We start from the raw sequence: 21674 nt of genomic DNA on the forward strand, positions 1-21674 counted from the left end.
ATATCTGATCCCAGTGTTTTTTGACTACCCATTTTGTCTGCTTATTTCATGACAATGTTCTGTTTGAGACAGATCTTGTGATGTAGCCTATATATATAAAATGGATCATTTCCATATTTCTCCTGTGTGAATACAGAAGAAATTCAAGTAGCTCTCATTTCCTTCATTTTTCATATTGATTGTGCAATGATCAACAGATCATCAGGTTTCTTGCTGTTGATTTGTTAGAAAAAAGATTAATAATATTTTTTATAACTTCTATAAGTTGTTCCTCATATCCTGTTTGTCCTGTCATATTGCATCTTTATAAAAAGACTGCCAGATTTTAAGGTGTTTTCTGTTTCTCCCCTTTTTAAACAGCTAGTTATAATTTATCATGTGATACAATATTTCATATAGTTCTCTTTATGAAATACAGTTGACTCCACCCCAGAATATACGTATGATAAATTGATTTAACATTTTTCTGCCCTATTCTTAGGTGTGAATGTCTTTTCAGACTATTCCCCAACATCTGTAATAAAAATAAAACTCAAATCTTCTTTAATTCTGTTTCCCACACCCCCCATTTTATTAATTCATGAAATATGTTCTTTATATTATTGCTGTTGATAGAAGGTCAGGAATTCCCCCCCTTTTTTTTCCTCGATTAAGTTGGCTGTTGGTAAAGGGGGGTGTTCCGTTGAAGTGTGTTGATACTCAGTTCAAGTTTCATTCCTTTAAATTCAGCCTGTCATATGTGACAGTTTCAGTGATTAATCTTATCAGTTAGGTAGCAACTTTATTCTTATGTGGAATTCTGTAAGTTTGTCTCAGTTGACAAGGTGCTTCTTACAGTTACTGAATATTAGAAATGAGTTCTTCCGATTAACTTCTGACTTGTGACTTCTTAGAAGTAACAGACTTTCAAATTCACTTGTTGACAAACTCCTTTTTAAGAAAAATACGATAAACAAAAAAGCAAAGAGAGGCTAATTCAGCTTTCAGTTTGGGGCATCTTTTAAGAGTCTTGGAAAAAGAGAGGAATGAATTGTTCTTCAGTGGTATTCCGCTTAAAAATGCATACTCATGGATTTGAACAGTATTTTGTAATATTTCTTATCAACTTTGGATATTTAAGTTATTTAAACAGTCAGCAATAGATGTTTGGAATATCTTGTGTTTTGTCTTGCTGTGCTATGCATGCCGCTTTGCTTTCAGGATAGATATCTTGGGTTATTATGTTTGTTGAGGAGACTATGGGCTCAGCTGTCCCTGAACTGCCCTCTTACTTTCTAACTTGGGTTAGCCAAGTTTGTGTAGAATACATATCTCTGTGTAAAGAAGCCTCATAAGGTGGTTTTTTTTTTTAAAGAATTTTTGGTTTATTTGTCTCAGTGTATGGAAAGAGTAATCTATTTGGAACTAGTCTGATTGTGGTCCAACGTTTGGCTTTTATGCTCATTTCAGTTAGTGTTGGAGTCAGTCCATGTAATTCTGGTTAAACTGTTAGTTACAGAGGGTTGTCTTTTCATTATACTACCATTTTTTTTCCACACGCTTCAGAGGATATATTTCTTCACTGGATCCTTACTTTAAAAAAAAAGCCAACAACACCCCAAGGCTTAAGAATTGCATAAAAACTTAAGGCTTATGCCAAAGGACGTAACAGAAATAACAGCTTTTATTTGGTTACTAGATAATGTCATTTTGTCGAGAGATTGTTTAAAAACAACACTTGTCATTTGTATACATTGGAGCCAGGCAGTCCCCAAATGGCATAAATACTGATTTATAGAGCTGAACACCTCTTGTCCGACCCCATCACTTCCTGTATGCTTTGCTTTTCTCAATTCAGGGATTTTGACCTCTCTGTCTTTCTCTGTTTAAGAAAATCTGTGAGGAAGAAAAATAATAGTTGATGTAAGATAATTGAAGTTATTTCTCTGTCTGAAGATAAAATCCTGTTTGTTTTTTTGTTTTTTTTTCTTTTTTTAAGATGTTTTCACCAGAATTTTATTTAATACTTGATGATGATAAAAGTGGTTCCTTAAAAGACAATGTTGTACCCTACATCTACCTTTCTTAATGCAGAAACAATGTGGAAGAAATTATTCCAGATTTTTTGTAAAATAATAATATTTAATATTTCTAGTCTCTTTAATTATAGTTGAAGAGTGGATATGCTAAAAAAATTGTTTCAAGACATTATTACTCTGTGTTGTCGTATAACATAATTACAAAGGAAAATAAATAATCATCGTTATGTGTCCTTTTGGCTACTGTCATAAATATCAGTCAAGAACTCACTCAGGAAGCACCCTTAGATACCATAATAAGTACTGGTTTATCCATTTTCTAAATGGGATATTTGGGGTTATTGCTGTATTGTATATCTTTCAGCTTGTGTTGTACACATTTTCTCACTCACTGATTCATTCCATTTTGCTTTCACTGTCCTTTTTGCATCTTGTTTCTGTTCTTCTTTCAGATAGTTGACATTGTTTCGTTACTTACTTCAAGCTGTGCATCGAGATTTATTTTCATAATACCAAATGTGCAATACAAATGAGTGGCAACCATGTTGGAAGGAGATTTCATTTCTTTAGTACTGAATAGTGTGCTATATTTAATACATTATTGTATACCCGGCCTCAGCAAGGTTGTAGAAACCTTTCCAAAACCTGCCTAGAAAATATTTTTCTGTCAGTAGCGTTTGTGAGAGGTCTTTGTAACTCAGCAAGTGATTAGTCTGTGGAGAATTTTTTATTTGCCAATGTTGCGTAGATATGCTGTAGCTAGAGGTATTTGGAATCCAGCATTCCTCTTAGGTTGTACTACTGTAGCTTTCAGTATCACTACGTTGACCTCTACTCCAATGTCAGAGGGATGCCTGTTCCCTAAGGGAAGGGTAGCCAGGAGCTGAGCATAGGACCAAGACGAGAAGAGTCAGAGACCTTACTCAGTCCCACAATATCTGAGGAAGCAAAGCAAAGTAGGTCTGGTGGTGGCATCCAGAATCAGCTGAAAGTCCAGATTATCAAACAAATCCACAGTGCCTGTGGAGCTCAGGCAAGGCTCATGGGAGAGCCTCAGCATAAAAGCTCCCAAGGCAAGGCAGAGCAGGCCTTTCTTTTGGTTTCCAGCAGAGCTTTCTGCGAGAGCTCTACTTAACATCCTTGCTGAAAGAGGATTGGGGCATGCCTTCAGCTACACTATCTCTAAATTAGCCCTAAACCCAGGCAGCCAAATCTCGGGAAGGGAAGGATGCGCTTAGAGCCCTGATGTTCCTCACTTACTATCAAATGACTGTGGCTAAGAGGCTACAAAGCAGTAGAACAGAGAGAGGTTCAAGCCAGTCTAGTCTAATTCACTAAAATATTAAGTTCCTTTTGTCTTCAGATTGATTAAATATGAACCAGATTTTTTTAGTATTGTTTTGTGATTGTCAATTGTTTTGATAAATTCATCGATTAACAACTTTTATGTCCCGTTGAAGGTCAACACTGGTGATTGCTGACCTTCAGATGGAAATGACTGTATAGATCCTGTATAGCTGAGTGGAAATACCTTTTACCAAGTCTAATGGGCTAGAACTGATTAAGTTTAAATCAGTTACTCTATATTTACACTCTTGTGGTTTTATGATTACTAGGTGTGAAGGTATCTGCAGTTCTGAATTGTCTTCGACATTTACATCACATCATGTGACGTACAGAAGCCATATACCATGACTGAATAAGCTGCTTTTTCATGAGAAGTTGTATTTCCAGCTAACTAAGTGGAAGTGAATGCTTTTGGCAGTTCTGTATCCCTGGCTCCAATGGTATAAAATTGATCAATTTATATGAAGAATTTTGCTGATAAAATCTGAAAGGTCATAGTACTCACACATACATAATAGTCTGCCTTCTGAAAAATCAATATGTCTGCAGTGACTAGACAAAGAAAGCTATTGATGTTTCTGTTTGTTTCAGAAACTGATGGTTGTGTTGAGGGTAAACTTCTTTTCCATCATCTTTATTGTGACTTCTTGAAGCTAATAAAGAAGTTTTCTTGGTTTTACATACAAGAATAATCTTTACGATTTAAAAAGTATCAAGTCCACAAATCTGAAGTTTTGAGGAAAATATGCTATGAAAAGAAAGAATATGAGGTCTGAGAACTAAATAACTTGATAAACTGGAATTCTAAGCTATTATCTAGTCTGGGCACAATTTCAGTGCTGCTTTTCTACATGTAATAAATCGCTGAGGATGTGATTGAGGTGTTCAATGCCTATCCAGCCTGAACTGTCTAATGGTTAAGCTACTATGAAAACTACATATATCTTTTTTTTTTTCATCTTTCATTGTATAGCTTTTCACACTGAAAGACATGTAAGCAACATCCCACTCAGTTCTTGGGCTTATTCCAACATAAGAGGGCAATTCTTTGTCTTTCAGTTTCATGGGTAGGAAGGCTGTTGATGCTTAATTCGAAGAGTTCCAAACTCCTCAAAGAAATAGTGTAATCCTACAGATCTGAAAACAAAATTAACCTGAAACATAATAAATAATTTGTGAAAAGGAGCAGTCAGTGTTTGGAATCAGGAGTTTTATTTCCGTTCTCCATGCTTACTTCATTCACTGGATTCTCTTTTTCCTACTTTGAACTCTTCGGAAAATGAGTTTAGATTCTTGATGGACATTGCATTCCAAGTTGAACATTAGTTTTTTGCCTTTAAATGTGTAATTTAAAGTTTTGGCAGTAAAGAAATAAAACTGGATTGATTAATTGGTGTTGACTAATTTGTGATGGTGACGATAGGCTTTTGACTTCCATATTTAGATTTTTTTTTATTAAGGAAGATAAAGAGATTGTTACATCCAAAAGCTGGACTGTTAAGGTCAATAGATGGACTGTTTCAAGTGTTTCTGGTAGAACAAAGACAATTGTGTATTTTTTTTAGCAATACTTGGAACACAAACTTAGTGTTATAGTTCAGTTCCTGCAGGCCTTTTTGTTATTTTATACTGCATGAAGACAATTCAGTTCCTTATTTCAGTTTTCCTCTGATGTTGCTGTATGTAACAGTGGGATGCTTCTAAATTTGTCGCAGCAAGATTCGATTAGCAGATTATTTTTCATCTCACTGAGATTTTGTAAATTTTCATAACTGTCCTGTCTTGGTGTTTTGGTTTCAGCTGCCGCCGGCAACAAAAGCGCCACGCGGCCGCTCCTCCCCCCGCCGGCGTGCGGAGGAGAATGGAAAGAAAGAGGCAGAAACTGGTGGGTCGGGATAAGGGCAGTTTAACAGAACAGCAAACAGAGGGAAAACAGGAACAACAACGATACAAATAAGGAGAAAAACACAACCACGAACCGTACAACAGCCGCTCTCCCGAAACCGGACCGGCGCTGCGCCTGCCCAAGCCTCGAGTGCCTTCCCGCCGCACCGCCCCCCCCACCGGAACCCAGCGTGACGTCACATGGTATGGAATACCGGGCTCTGTTTGGCCAGGTGGGGTCAGCCCCCACCCCCCGGCTGTGCCCCTTCCTGGATTCCGGTGAAAATTAACCCTGTTCTGGCCAAACCCAGGACACTTGGTTGTACCGGTTACTAGTTGTCCTGGTGTGTAGTAGAACATACTTCCAAGGTAGTCCAACTTTCATACTTTGTCTTAAAAGAAATGGCTTCAAAACTTGTATCATATTAAGATACGTGAATCCAGCAGTATGGTCTGGGAGAGCAGTTACTGAAAAAAACCCAGAAATTGTTTGGTTATCCTATCAGCTTCTTCAAGGTGAACAAAATAGGAAGGTGTTTGCTAACTGGATCTTAGACTATCAGCCTTTGTATGATAGGGACAGTACCTCCTCTTTTTATTTGGAAGACTTATGTATTTGAAAAATTGGTGTAGATTCATATGGATACAAATAATTAAAACAATACTATTACAGTCAGCTCTTTTAGATGAAGACTTGATCATATCAGGTCTTTGAATAAAGTCAAACCCATGAGACTTTTATCATAGCTGCTTCTTCTGTGCATCAGTAGATTTTGAGTGCTAAATCACATACAAAAACACATCTGCACAAGCAGATTTATAGTTCCCATAGGACACTACTAAAAACTTACAGTGTTCTGTAGAAAAGGGCACAAGAATAAATATATTCTTTAGCACTGTACAGAGCATAAAAACAAGCTGAACACTTCAGTTTTGATGGTGAGATCATCAATAGTTCCATGATTCCCTTTACTTGAAATAAGTTATTGATTATTTGATGAGTTCTATGTATAATTCTCTGTACATACTGTACATTTCTGTTTATCTGTATATTTATATAAAACTACAGGCCGCATATTACCATTTTTGTTTAAACCATAATTCGTATGTAGTGCTGTCTTTCCTGGAAGGGAGGGAGTACTGTTTAGCATTTTACACATTGTTTGTATGGAAAGAATGTCTCATTTTCATTGTCACATGATTGCAGTGAATGCAGATCTCAAAAGTAAAATAAAATGAAAAATATTCAGAAGCAGCATTCAGATCACAGAATCAGAATCACAGAATGGTAGGGGTTGGAAGGGACCTCTGTGGGTCATCTAGTCCAACCCTCCTGCCGAAACAGGGTCACCTACAGCAGGCTATAGAGGACCTTGTCCAGGTGGGTCTTGAATATCTCCAGAGAAGGAGACTCCACAACCTCCCTGGGCTGCCTGTTCCAGTGCTCCGTCACCCTCAGAGGGAAGAAATTCTTCCTCATGTTCAGACGGAACTTCCTGTGCTTCAGTTTGTGCCCATTGCCCCTTGTCCTGTTGCTGGGCACCACTGAAAAGAGCTTGGCCCCATCCTCCTGACACCCACCCTTCAGATATTTGTAAGCATATATTAGGTCCCCTCGCAGCCTTCTCTTCTTCAGGCTGAACAAGCCCAGCTCCCTCAGCCTCTCCTTGTAGCAGAGATGTTCCAGTCCCCTCACCATCTGTTTCTAGGGTTATAACACATCTTACTCTAATCTTGGATTGTGGAAAGTCTTTTTTCTTGATTTTCAGCTATGGAGGACGTAGCAAGGCGTCAGATTCTTTGAGTTATGTACTTTTTCAGAAACAGCACCATGAAAGTTACACTTCAGACTTACCATACTCCAGGGATATAACTGAAGCAACACCACTGAGATGTTGTGCTGTGCAATAAAGTATTTCAAGTAATCTTTATCAGAAATAGTTCACTGTATGTGAGCAAAATCCAGTGGTTCTGATGGTGTAAGAAAAAATTGTACTGGAAGTATAATTATAAATGTGCATGCTTTTTAAAGAAAAAAAAGTAAAATACACTTGAAATTGAAAATTGAGCTCCTGTTTTTTAATAAAACAAAAGGAATCATATTGTCAAAAATAAGTTCTGTCATCATAGACATTCACAATTTAAATTGTGATGAAAAATACATTTTCTTTCATTGTTTAATACAGCTGCAACTTTTAAACTCACCTTATCACTCTTTTGTCATGCTTTATTCGATGTTATATTATGGGGTAACTCAGCTGAAGGTTTTATTTAGATAGTAATGTCATTGATTTCCTTTTCATTAATAAATTTAATTCAGAAGTAAATCTTTAATGAGTATGTGTGTGGCAAAAATTGTGATAGCTGGCTTTATTTTAATGTGTCACTGTTTATCTGAAACATTAAAATGATTAGGCAAAAATTATTCAGGTAAAAAGTAACTAGAGTAACTTTTAAAAAGGAGGAATAAATCAGATTTTTTAGCATGTTTGCATGTCTTTATCCAATAATCTTAAAAAGAAAAGAAAAAATAGAGGAGAGGAGAGGAGAGGAGAGGAGAGGAGAGGAGAGGAGAGGAGAGGAGAGGAGAGGAGAGGAGAGGAGAGGAGAGGAGAGGAGAGGAGAGGAGAGGAGAGGAGAGGAGAGGAGAGGAGAGGAGAGGAGAGGAGAGGAGAGGAGAGACAGACTGCAGTTAAAAAATAAAAAATGGATACTCTTGAAGAGCACTCTTACAAAAGACATGGCGTAAATTACTATGTTGAAAAGTATTGAAAAATGTTCTAGTGGTGTTACAGTCTATGGAGACACAAATACTGCAATACAGAACATTTCTCAGATTTTGCCACAGGACAGAATAAAGGGTGGCAGTGAGTTAACACTGAGACATGTTCCATTTTACTAAACATTTAAACTTCATTCATCTTAATGTCTTTTTTCACACCTGGGTAATAAGGTTTCATTTAGGAAGAACTCTAGGTAATATAAATGGTTTTTGTGTTTTGTTCTTCAGTGTAAGAGAAAAAGATTTATGAAGGATTAATTTAAAAGAGGTCTAATTTGCCACGTCTCTGATATGTTCTATACAAATGCAGTAGCTGTAACAATTACAAATTTTTACTCCATATGTGTTTCATTCAGCAAAAATAAAGTGGGTTATTTTGATACAACAGAGAGAAAACCATACAATAAAAAATGAGTAGCTAATATGTAGTGGCTATGGTTTAACTCTCCTGCAGACATTCAAAGATTTTTATAACAGCGCTGTTGGTTCTTAGTAGATAATGGATGGTAACTGATATTTTATAATGTGGTAACCTCAAAGTATTTATCATAATGTTGTGGAAATTCTTTCAGAAAAATGAAGAGAAAGCAATTTGTCAATGTTTATCTGTGAGGAAATATGAGAGTTATGGACTTATACAGCAGTGTCCTTTTGTCATTTCTACATTTGTGGCTGCATGTGGCTGCTTCTTTGTCATAAAACAACAAACCCCAGTATTTCTGCACTGCCTTCTTCCTAGTTAAGACATTTCTAGCCCTATATGTGTAGGAAAACACTTCTGCCATTTATATTTATAAGTACTGTAGAGAAAAAAAATTGGTAATATTTTGCATCAGAAGTTATTCAAATTCCATTGAAGTGATGGTGATTATATTCAAGAAACTGATAAACCACGTTGCTTTCACTCTACTGAAGAAAAAAATTGCTAGACTATAACAGAACTCAAGATATCGATCTAAGGAGGGGAAGTATGTGTTTCTGAAGGTTTTGAGAGTTTTTTATTTTTTTTGTTTAAACAAATAAATTGTAAAGAAATTGTAAATCCCAAAATAATTGTGCCACATCCTTCTGTATAAAAATAAAAAAGTATGAGACAACAAACTCATAAAAAAATCTGCCATATGGAAACCCAACAGATGTTACGTTTAATGCTATTCCAATTACTGCTAATTATGAAAAATATTTTAAAATTTTTCAACACCAAAAAGTTTGCTTTATTAGTATTTCTATAACTATATTATTCTCAGTTACTTTATACCAGTGCATAACACTTTCAGGTAGCCTTCAATTGCTTAAAAAAGAAGATATTCTAAAGAATGAGTATTTATTGTTAATGGAGGAATAAATAAATATGGTCCAGATGGAAGACAAACAGCATTTAGTTTGTGGTACTAGAAATAGTTTAGCAATGGACCTATAATCTTGTAAGGAAATTTGTGAATCTGTTACTACTTTGCATGAGAGCAGTGAAAATCTGAACTGATGACCATAGTGCATTGGAAATAATTGGTTTTGGAATAGGAGATTTTAAGTTGGAAAAAAAGCAAGTTAAAGAAAAGATGCTACACTTTTTTTAATTGTGGAAAAAATTAAATTCTCAACGATACTTAATTTGACCCTATTTGTCTTTTCTATTTTCAAAACATTCCACAAAAAACTTGTACCTTATAAACTGTCACATTTGTTTCCATCAAGAAATAATGTATGCTTCAATAATGTATAAAAATTATTGTGTTAACAGTAAGAAATGAAGTATATTGAAGATGACGAAAACCTCTGCATACTTATAGGTGTTTTTGATGAATTTATGAATTCTCTGAAACAAGAAGAAATAAATGTTAATGAAGTGATATGCCCTGACACTGTTGTAACTACACTTTACTAAGCCATTACTAAGTGATTTGGTAAAAAAGGAGTAGAAATCACAATTTTTGAATTTCCAGGGCCATTTTTCAGTATACTAGTTATTTTTATCCAAGAAGATTTTTTTTTTCAAGTGCTTATTTTTCTGAAATGTTACAGGTCATGAAATTCAGCTTATGATTTATTTATAAGGAATTTATTACTAGTGACCCAAATATATGACAACAACTCACAAGCAGACCTTTCAGAGTGTGTGGTAATTACGGGCTTCTAAATGCAGATAGGTTGATTTCATTGAACAACGGATGCAACCTGCACAGAAACGTTAAATGAAATGCTCCAGGATATTCCTATATTAAATTTTATATGAACAAATCAGGCTCCTGTGCATGAAGCAGAAGTTTTGCACTCTGGAATGCTGAAGGTCGTATGCCAATCAAACACAAGTTGTGAGAACTGGAGTTTATGAGGAGCAACAACTAGAAATGTTTCCAATCCCATTTATTCCTTCTGCGGAGAAAGACATTGTTTCACTTCTTAATGAAAACCAGATTTGACTCTAAACCTTGGATATGATTCCCTAACTTGCATATAGTACTGTGGAATATTACAATATGTTCTATATAATCTATAATTTTCTGAACAGGTCTATTCATCCCATGCATTTGTGTTTTGTCCTTTATAAAGATGTGTTCATGTACTGAAGTAATAAAATAAAATCAGTTGACAAAAAAATCCAACACATCTATAATAAAAAAAAATTCAATACTAAAGTATTTAAAAAGGAGTTTTAAAGATATTGATGTTCAGTATTCTAAACTAATAATTAACTTGTTCTTTATGTTCTCTAAATTATTAAATGTTTAAATATAGTACATTCATGGGTTTTCTTTATCCTTGAAAAGAATGTAAAAAATAAAGAAATTACGTTAGGATCACTTGTTGTTACAAAACTTCTATAAATGATCATATAAAGCTAGTCACAAGAATAGGAAAATGGAATTCTGCTTTAAAATCTGGAGACCTAAAAAAAAAAAACAAAACACCTGTAAACCTCTTTGGCTGGAAAGCATATTCCAAACTGCCACTGGGCTGTTTAATGAAAATGAAAGAGTTGCTAGCTGGTGTGTTGGAAATTTACATTGTATTTCAAACATACCTTTTTTGTTAGGTTTGTTCCTAAACAGAAGGTAAAAAGTAATTAGCTTTTCTGAATGTAGCTGAAACACAGGAAGTACAAAACTTCAGTATTTTTTTTAGCCTAAAACATTTGATGTGAATGAAAGAGAAAGCAATTGATAAAATACAGCCCTGTTACATACTCCTAAGCAGTATATATTCTTTGGTTTTATTTAAATATATATATTTAAAAATAAACAAGCATGTTTCATAGTGATGGAGAATTTTAGGAAGTGTGAATCATCCAATTCATGGCATGTTCCAAAACTCAGGTACATTGATGTGAATTCACTTTCTTTCAGCGCCAAGCAGTAAATTAGCATAATAGTAGAATCATTCATCAGAAATGCTTGACAGATACTAAGTATGAACTCTGAAATACATGTTGTGCAATCTCTTATTCTATGAGGTGTATATTTCTTTTAACACAAGAATCACTAAAAGTTCTGATATTCAGTATCTGAAGTAAAATGCACCCTCTGTGGTTTTGGACTAGTGAGGGTAGGCTGGTGAAGTCCAGCTCGGATATGTACATTGATTGGAGTGTTTTATATCTGTCTGTGAACTGTGGACAAAATTATAAGGCTTCGTATTTTCCTTATTCTTAAGCAGTGCTGCCAGGCTAAGGAATGTCTCTTGTGCTAAAGTGTTTGTTCAGTATGACTCTAGAGAAATAGGAGCTGTGTTTCATAAAATCACCTAAATTGATATTTAGAAATGTCACCCATGATATGGTGACATTTTCTAATACATCCCAAGGTAAATACAACCTTTCACTTAAAATTTTTGTTGTTGAAATTATGTGGTCGTATAGCATGTTTCTTATTTGGAGTCTCTATTATTTAAATAATATTTAAAAGATCATTGGATTTGCAACAAGATTTACTTTTTTAGAGATATTTTATGCAGTAGTTACCCATGAATTATCTTCCATTATGCCAGATAACAACGGGTAATATGAAGTATTTTAATATAAATATGCTGTAAACAGTCTCCAGAGAAAGAAGAACTGATTTATCAGTATTAATTTCACCATGATTTGTGTTAAGGTCACCAGCATCTGTGTGCTATGATTATATTTTACTTCAGACAGAAGACCTATCTGTATTCCCTGCTTAAAACATAAGAAATATCATTAAAATTATTCTCTTTCTAAAATAATAGTGATCTTTCAACATGCCCACTGAACAAGGCTCTAATAACACCATAATTGTTGCTAGTGATTTGGTTTTAGGGTAGTCTGGAGAATACAGAGAATGGAGAATACTCCATTTTTATAAATGTAGTTACTACCTAGCCACTGGGCCTTCTCAAGAAATAAAGAACGCAGAGTACTCTGCTGTCTTTCATGATCTGAATTAGCCACAGACTGTTGATACTGTCAAATTTAAGATTATCCAGTGTCCTGGATATCTTTTAAAACCTCATTTACAGAAGAAAAATACATTGTTTATTACTCATTCATTTTAAAAAAAATTTCCATTTTTCTGTCTATTATGGTCTTCTTTTAATTAGCATGTCCACATATTTTTGGGCTAGTGATTACTGTAACATTGTGTTAGTCACTTTATCCAGACTTTAAACATATTTATATCGTTTTGACTCTCAAGATCATTGATTTTCACTATTTATACTTATGGTGGAAAGCATGTCATTAGCATGGTAGGAAATGGTTGAGCAGAAGTTGAATGGTTGATCAAGGAATTTCCGTTGAGGAGAGGAAAAATGGACTTTGTTAGTCTGGGCAAAGAGAAATTTTTGGTATGAGAAACATACAAGGGAAATTGTGGGAAAGCATACATATCAAGTAGAAACTGTTATGAAATGGTGCTATCTTTCTATGCATAGCCTTCAGAAACCAAGAAGAATGCCATAAGATTTCCATCTTTAAACTTTATTTTTTCTGTATATTTTTTCTCTTACCCTTTTACCCTAACCTGCTGTCAAACCAGGTATAATTCCCTTGATGACATCAGCAAAAGTTGACAGTAAAATTATGCTGCTTTTGTATAAACCTCTGGCAAATTTCTCAAGAGAGCTGTCAGAAGTGCCTTATTGGTTGCATAGCACACGCATTAGAGATACTTTCTGGGTGATCTGAGGGAAGAACAATGCTACATACTTTCTTTCTCAAGATCAGAAATAACAATATTATCCTGCAAGAAGGATTTAGATGTGCTCTGAAAATTACTTATTGTGAATCCTTTCCACCACACTGTACTAACTCAATGTCTTTTAGGAACATATCAAAATCCTATAGTATTCTTTTTGGGTTTTTTGATCCTTTAAGCCAGTTATCATTTCTGTGTGGTTACTACTGACATCTGCTGTTCACCAAACAACCCAAAACAAATAAACAACTACCCCACCAAATTTACTGTTTTGCTGTGAGGTGGGTAGCTCTCAATTTACAAATATAGTCAAATACAGGGGATCAGTAAGACAGAAAAGTTTAACTAGAAAGTATGAATAAAACAATATATTGTGCTAATATAATGTGCTAATGTGTATTTAGGACAACTGTATGACATTGCCTACACAAGTTGGTAAAATGAAAGAGCTGGACAGGTTTCTTTTAACTTTTCCATATGTGTTAAATAAGTGGCAGCTGTGTGTAATCAGTAATTGAGCTCAACTAAGATATAGATTAGGTATATAAGATAATGTATACTATAGAAAGACTATGCTTACAGAAGGGCTGTAATTATATAAATATGCAGTGGCAAAACTAATGGTTTTATCAATGTGATATCATCCAGCTCAATATGTAGCACAAGGTTGCATCAGAAAACAAACAAAAACCTTATTGCTGTTTTAGTCTGAGACGTTAGTATCTCTTCTCTCCCCCCAGAAACTGTATTCAGGTGACGTTCAGAGGTCTTGTTTACAGATGTTTGGGAGTAGTCTTGTTCAAAGTACAAGTCTTGAATGGATTACAAAATTTCATAACTGAAAATCTAGGGATCTTGGACATGTCCGTTATGCAGATCAGCTTCATAAGACCTGTGCAGTGATGCCCTGTTTTCAGGAAATGCAGAAGTCATATTGCAGATGCTCTGCATCATTGGTCTGACCACACACGGTAAATTTGACATGAGAAAAATGTGTTTGCTTTCCTGAATGTGCTCATACCGTCTGTGCACATCATACCCAATAGATCTGACTTCTTGGAAATGTTGATTCACTGTACCTATGTGCTAAGCAGGACACACGTACATGTTGCTGAACACTAGAGCAGTATGACTACTTGAGAAATGTAAAAGGTGGTAAAAATAAATGCTGTGTATGTAGATTTCCTACATATTCAAGGTGTGATACAATGGATAATTTAAATTGTTTCCCTGGCATGATTCTGTTACCTTAAATATGTGTAAATCATGCTTCAAGGAACAGAGCTTGAGGAACAAACAAAATGCATTGTATTTCTTGACATGCCCAAGAACTACTTACAATGACGTGGTGCATGCATGTTTGTTAAAGCAGTTTTGCAATTTTTTCCTCCCTTTCTTTTCATGCTATGCATTGAGCTTATGACTGTTACATTCTTTCATTTTCTGTGCAGTCTTGCTTCTTGATACTATGATTAGAACCTAAAAATTACCTTAGTAAGTCAATTATGGTTCATGTAATCTATTGTTGTGGTTAACCCGGGTAGACAGCTCAGCCCCACACAACTGCTTACTCACTGCCTGGCATGGTGGGATGAGGGAGAGAATCAGAAAGGTGTCAAAGTGAGAAAACTCGTGGGCTGGCACAAAATCAGTTTAATAAGTAAAGCAAAGCTGCACACACAAGCAAAGCAAAATAAGAAATTACTGCTTTCCTTTGGCAGGAAAATGTTTAGAGCTATCTCTAGGAAAGCAGGGTTCCATCAAGCACAATGGTTACTTGGGAAGACAAATGCCATCACTCCGGATGCCCCCCCTTCCTTCACCTTCCCCCAGCTGTATATGCTGAGCACGACTTCATATGGTATAGGACATCCCTTTGGCCAGTTGATGTCAGCTGTCCCAGCTGCACCCCCTCACAGCCTCTTACCCACTCCCAGCCTACTCATGGGCAGGGCAACATAAAAAACAGAAAAGGCCATGACACTATGCAGGCACTGCTCAGCAATAGCTAAAACACTGCTGTATCATCAACATTATTTTGGACACAAGTCCAGAAGTCAGCACCATATGAGTTTCTATGAAGAATATTTACTCTATCCCTACAAAAACCAGTACATATATGAAAGATTCCTTCAGGTTACATTTTTCTCTCACTTAAAGACAAGTTAAAGCAGTATTACTTTGCTTAAAACAAGAGGTTATTTGTCTGTTTAAAGCATCTACTTCAATAATTTATTTTACTTCTTTATGTTGTTAGAATCTAGGCAATGAACAGAATGAATGAAATGAAACAATGTGAACAGTGTATACTTGTGTAATTATGTTTATGGAAAAAAAATCATTATGCATTTCTGATTGGACACTTGCTTCTAATACATTTTTGTCAGATATAGATTAACAGGCTTTAGAACAACAGCTTTTAGTTATGATCTGCAGGTAGACCAGGATTCCTGTATTCATCTTTATTCAAAAATTAATGTTCCATCTGCCTTTTTTTTTTACAGAATGTATGGTGACAACAGCAAAGTAATAACACCTTGGGAAAAAAGTACCATCTCTCTGTGTAATTAAGGATGACTGCATAATAGTGTGGGTTTCTGCTACTATCGTTCCATTACAATGTATTTCAGAAGCAAACAATCTGTTTTATTGGTCCAAATCTATGAAGTTTCTGATAACATTATGGTAATGTTGTAGTAACATGAGAAGTTTTGTGTTTTGGACAGATTTGCATTAGAAAACAGCTGGTATAATAATTGTAGCTAATTCAGTATTAACAAAGCCAAACTAAAAGAAACAGAGACTAGCAAATTCACGTGTTACAATTTAAATACTAAAATGCACATGAAACTTTATTTGACGTAATCCTTATTTTTAATCTATTTAAAGACTGGTTTCCTGACTCATCAAAAGCCCTTTTCCACCATACCACAAATTCCATGCTCCTAATAAATAAAAATATGGAACATCTCAGTTGTCACTTCAGTTTAAATAAATACTACATTAGAATCTGGCATAATAGAAGTTTAAAATATGGATGAAATGAGTCTGATACTGTAGGGGGCAGGAAGCATAGCTGAAATTCTGTTTGAATATCATTAAAAATTACAGACTCTGCTTATCTCTCTGAGACTGGTATTTTGAAAGTCTAAGAAATCAACCTTAGAGTGGTAAAGACGGAATTTACAATAGAAGTTAAAATGCACTGTGTGGTTAGTTCTTAATTGGCGTATTTTCCTATTTAGCAAATCTTCTGTGATAAAATTTGTCTTTAAAATAATAATTATTTTCTCTAATTACTTGACATTATTTGAAGATTCACTTTTTCAAGATAATTCTTTCTTTTCTTGTCATAGTTTAATCTTAACTGGAATGTCAGCATTTCGTTACAGGCACTTACTTCTTAATTCTGTTGCCAGGATTAAGGACAGAAAAAGAAACCCAGTGCCAATTACTGTCCTCTTGCAGTATTTTAGATTATTCTTTAAAATCTTTTTATTCTTTGCCTGTGTACAATCAACATAAACCGATCATATAAAATTCTGGCAGATGTCATTGCTGAGCCACTCTCCATCATCTTTGAAAGGTCCTGGAGGACAGGAGAGGTGCCTGAGGACTGGAGGAAAGCAAATGGCACTCTAGTCTTCATAAAGGGCAAGAAGGAGGACCCAGGGAACTACAGGCCGGTCAGCCACACGTTCATCCCTGGAAAGATGATGGAAAGGGCAAGAAGCAAGACCCAGGGAACTACAGGCCGGTCAGCCACACGTTCATCCCGGGAAAGGTAATGGAGCAGTTCATTCTGGATGCCATCATCAAGCAAGTGGAGGAAAAGAAGGTTATCAGGAGTAGTCAACATGGATTCACCAAGGGGAAATCACGCTTGACCAATCTGATAGCTTTCTACAATGGCATGACTGGCTGGGTAGATGAGGGGAGAGCAGTGGATGTTGTCTACCTCGACTTCAGCAAGGCTTTTGACACTGTCTCCCATAACATCCTCATAGGGAAGTTCAGGAAGTGTGGTCTAGATGAGTGGACAGTGAGGTGGATTGAGAACTGGCTGAATGGCAGAGCTCAGAGGGTTGTCATCAGTGGCGCTGAGTCTAGTTGGAGGCCTGTAACTAGTGGTGTGTTGCGGCAGCATCAAGGACTCGACCAATATGATCCATAACAGTCAACTTTATTAGCAGAGAATCTGGATTATATAGACAGCACTCAATTATGATTAATCACTATACATAAACACTGGTACAATACTCAGCTATGATTGGTCAGTATTCATAGAACGACTGTTTACCTGCAGCTGGCCTGACAATGATTGTCTTTCCCACAGCCAGCCTGAGAAAGGTCTGTTTTCCCGCAACCGGCCTGAGAAAGGTTTGTTTTCCCACAGCCGGTCTGAGAAAGGCCTTGAGGCCTGTGCTGCTTGAAGCCTGCGCTACTACAAACTGATGGAGTCCATATTCAGAGTGTCTGGGTTGCTCAAAATATGTCCCTGTTCTTCCAGAAACCCCACAGTGGTGTCCCCAGGGGTCAGTACTTGGCCCAGTCTTGTTCAACTTCTTCATCAATGACCTGGAGGAAGGGATGGAGTGTACCCTCAGCAAGTCTGCTGATGACATAAAACTGGAAGGAGTGGTGGATACACCAGAAGGCTGTGCTGCCATTCAGCAAGACCTGGACAGGCTGGAGAGCTGTGTGCAGAGGAACCTGATGAAGTTCAACAAGGGCAAATGCAGGGTCCTGCACCTGGGGAGGAACAACCCCATGCATCAGTACAGGCTAGGGCGGACCTACTGGAGTACAGCTCTGTGGAGAGGGACCTGGGAGTGCTGGTGTATAAGTTGACCATGAGCCAGCAGTGTGCCCTGATTGCCAAGCAGGCCAGTGGTATGCCGGAGTGCATTAAGCAGAGTATGGCCAGCAGGTCGAGGGAGGTTCTCCTCCCCCTCTACACTGCCCTAGTGAGGCCTCATCTCAAGTACTGTGTCCAGTTCTGGACTCCCCACTTCAAGAAAGATGAGGAGCTACTGGAGAGAGTCTAGTGGAGGGCTACAAAGATGATGAGGGGACTGGAGCATCTCTCCAACAAGGAAAGGCTGAGGGAGCTGGGCTTGGTTCAGCCTGAAGCAGAGAAGGCTGAGAGGAGACCTTAAAAATGCCTAGAAATATCTTAAGGGTGGGTGTCAAGCAGACAGGACCAGGCTCTTTTCAGTGGTGCCCAGCGACAGGACAAGGAGCAATGGACAGAAACTGAAGCATAGGAAGTTCTGTCTGAACACAAGGAAGAACTTCTTCCCTCTGAGGGTGACAGAGCACTGGAACAGATTTCCCAGAGGGGTTGTGGAGTCTCCTTCTCTGGAGATACTCAAAAGCCGCCTGGAGGTGGTCTTGTGCAACCTGCTCTAGGCGACCCTGCTTCGGCAGGGGGGTTGGACTAGATGATCCCCAGAGGTCCTTTCTAACCCCTAGCATTCTGTAATTCTGTGATTCTGTGAAAATAGCAATAATTAAAGTTCAGTTCTGTTATTTCAGTTGCTACTTCGTTATGTATAAACAGCATTCAGAATACTTAATTGGATTATTTTTCTTATCAAGTAAGCTCGTCAAAGGCATTAAATCCTGTCTCTTACTGTTCTGTGAGGGACATGCAATTGTCGTGCAGGTGTGCAAAGTTGTCCTTCACTTCTCAAAATAACAAGACTGGAATAAAGCAGAAATTATCTGGTCTGCCATGTCTGCTAGTTTGTCAAATTATTAGTTTATGAAACAGAACATCTATCCAAGGCAAAGAAAAAAATTTTTCTTCTTGTGCACTGTAATGGACATTTTTGTTAAAACCAATGAGGACATCAATTTTTAAATTTCATTTGCTTCCTCATCCACAGCAATAAATGTTGCATAAGAATTTTTCTAGCTTTTCTGTTTTTTCTCTTCTACTAACAGGGTGTAGAAACAGACACTGCTGTTACTGTTACTGCTGATGGTATTTTTTTACTCTGAATTCTGTCAGTAAGCAATAGAATAGGTAAAGTAACAATTATTATTGTGTGTCCAGATAGCATTCAGGTGCTCCAGGATCTGAAGAATACCTGTCCTGTCAGAGGAAAGGAAAAAAAAACAAGAAAAAAAAATGTAGTGTCTTCAGAATGCTGATTCTTCTTGTTTATTTGTTTGTTTTTTGTTTTTCTTGTTTAGTTGCCATAGATACTAGAGAAAATGTCGTTAATTAACTGCTATTTTGTCACATTCTTCAGTGAAAATTAACTGTCACTCTTTTTAAGGTTTGGACTTCACTACTGTGAGTAAATTACAGTCTGTTGTTATTTTGGACATAGCGAACTTTGAACTTGTCTCTATTTATTTCTGTGTCTTTTGGAGTGACTGATGAATGTTGTGGAGTGGTAGCTGTACCAGAATAAGACAAAGAAAGAAAACAGTAAGAAAAGATTTCATAATAAGGATGTCTTGACCTTAGAAGGTGCATATGATGGTGGCACTAATTCAGGAAGCTCATCCTCACTTTAGGTTTTGTTATGCCTCTGCAAGATGTTGCATATCCAGAGGCTTACCATCCAAAAGCTAACAACGATATTTTAATAGGAGCCAGGATAGCTCCTTAGCATAAAGCCCCTTGCATATTTTTATGTACAGTATTCATCATCTTATCTGTCCTTTTAATTTTGCATTTAAAAAATACATATGAGATCAAAAACATTCTTTAACAAAATATGTTCTCAACTTTACTGTAGATATTGCAGACCTTATTTAGATATTCCTGGGAGGCAAAAATTGCATAACAGCATGAGTTAGTTTTCAGGCAGCTCACTCTCTTTCTTTTGAAGTAAAAAATAACCACTTCTTTAAAATGTCTAATCATGCTCTATATCTCCTGTATATCACGGAACACAATGGACAGTTTTATCATGAACGATTAAATCTAGTTGCCTGTGATGTAGGAGTAGTATCACAGAATCACAGAATGGCAGAGGTTGGAAGGGACCTCCATGGGTCATCTAGTCCAACCCTCCTGCTGAAGCAGGGCCACCTACAGCAGGCTGCACAGGACTTTGTCCAGGTGGGTCTTGAATATCTCCAGAGAAGGAGACTCCACAACCTCCCTGGGCAGCCTGTTCCAGTGCTCTGTCACCCTCAGAGGGAAGAAGTTCCTCCTCATGTTCAGATGGAACTTCCTGTGCTTCAGTTTCTGCCCATTGCCCCTTGTCCTGTTGCTGGGCACTACTGAAAAGAGTTTGGCCCCATCCTCCTGACACCCACCCTTCAGATATTTGTAAGCATTTATTAGGTCCCCTCGCAACCTTCTCTTCTTCAGGCTGAACAAGCTCAGCTCCCTCAGCCTCTCCTCGTAGGAGAGATACTCCAGTCCCCTCATCATCTTTGTAGCCCTCCACTGGACTCTCTCCAGTAGCTCTTCATCTTTCTTGAGGTGGGGAGCCCAGAACTGGACAGAGTACTCCAGATGAGGCCTCACTAGGGCAGTGTAGAGGGGAAGGAGAACCTCCCTTGACCAGCTGGCCACACTCTGCCTAATGCACCCCAGGATCCCATTAGCTTTCTTGGCAGCCAGGGCACACTGCTGGCTGATGGTCAACCTGTCGTCCACCAGCACTCCCAGGTCCCTCTCCACAGAGCTGCTCTCCAGCAGGTTCGCCCCAAGCCTGTACTGGTGCATGGGGTTGTTCCTCCCCAGCTGCAGGACCCTGCATTTGCCCTTGTTGAACCTCATCAGGTTCCTCTGCACACAGCTCTCCAGCCTGTCTAGGTCTCGCTGAATGGCAGCACAGCCTTCTGGTGTATCTACCACTCCTCCCAGTTTGGTGTCATCAGCAAACTTGCTGAGGGTACATTCTAACTGTTCATCCAGGTCATTGATGAAGAAGTTGAACAAGACTGGGCCCAGTACTGACCCCTGGGGGACACCACTAGTTTCCGGCCTCCAACTAGACTCAGTGCCACTGATGACAACCCTCTGAGTTCTGCTATTCAGCCAGTTTTCAATCCACCTCAAGGTAGGCAAGGAGATGAACAGAGTGGTTTCACTTCCCGAAGGGCTCCATTTATTCAGAACTCCTGGTTTCCATTTAACCATCTATGTACTCTGCACTACATGCTATTTAAAGTGAAGCTTTTTTTCATTTAGAATGATAGTAACATTTACAGGCCAATATATCTACGTAATGAAGAAAAGTTTCAGTAGTAATACAGTTAAATATGTTGTACCGAAATTTCCCAAGTATTCCACTCCTTTTCTCTGATGTTTTACTCATGTCTCTCGTGTCCGTCTAGTATATAAGACTGGTAGTCATCTTCAAGAGTGATGGGGTGAGGGGGGGCATTACACAAAGTTATCTGTATCCTGAGTTCTTCGCATGGGGGAGTATACGATTGGTGGTGAGCATTTCTTTCTTCTCAGGCTCGAGTCTGTCCTGGGATTACGTTTTTATGTTTTCAAACACCATCTCTTTA

At 37.4% G+C, this 21674-nt stretch overlaps 1 protein-coding gene across 2 annotated transcripts in view; it reads left to right on the plus strand.

Annotated features, from left to right (window-relative positions):
* CCDC102B (coiled-coil domain containing 102B) overlaps window positions 1-21674 on the plus strand; it is a 150454-nt gene that overhangs the window by 62427 nt on the left and 66353 nt on the right. Inside the window, exon 6 of one of the 2 annotated variants that reach the window (XM_075415283.1) lies at window positions 5166-5565. The exons of the other annotated variant lie outside the window; for it this stretch is intronic. Coding sequence (XP_075271398.1) covers window positions 5166-5264 — 99 coding nt within the window. The 3' untranslated portion in view covers window positions 5265-5565. Of the gene's footprint in view, window positions 1-5165; window positions 5566-21674 lie in introns of those variants that run through there. 2 annotated transcript variants of the gene reach the window in all.

The sequence above is a fragment of the Opisthocomus hoazin genome, chromosome 3 (genome assembly GCF_030867145.1).
Source record: "Opisthocomus hoazin isolate bOpiHoa1 chromosome 3, bOpiHoa1.hap1, whole genome shotgun sequence".
Lineage (NCBI taxonomy): Eukaryota > Metazoa > Chordata > Aves > Opisthocomiformes > Opisthocomidae > Opisthocomus > Opisthocomus hoazin.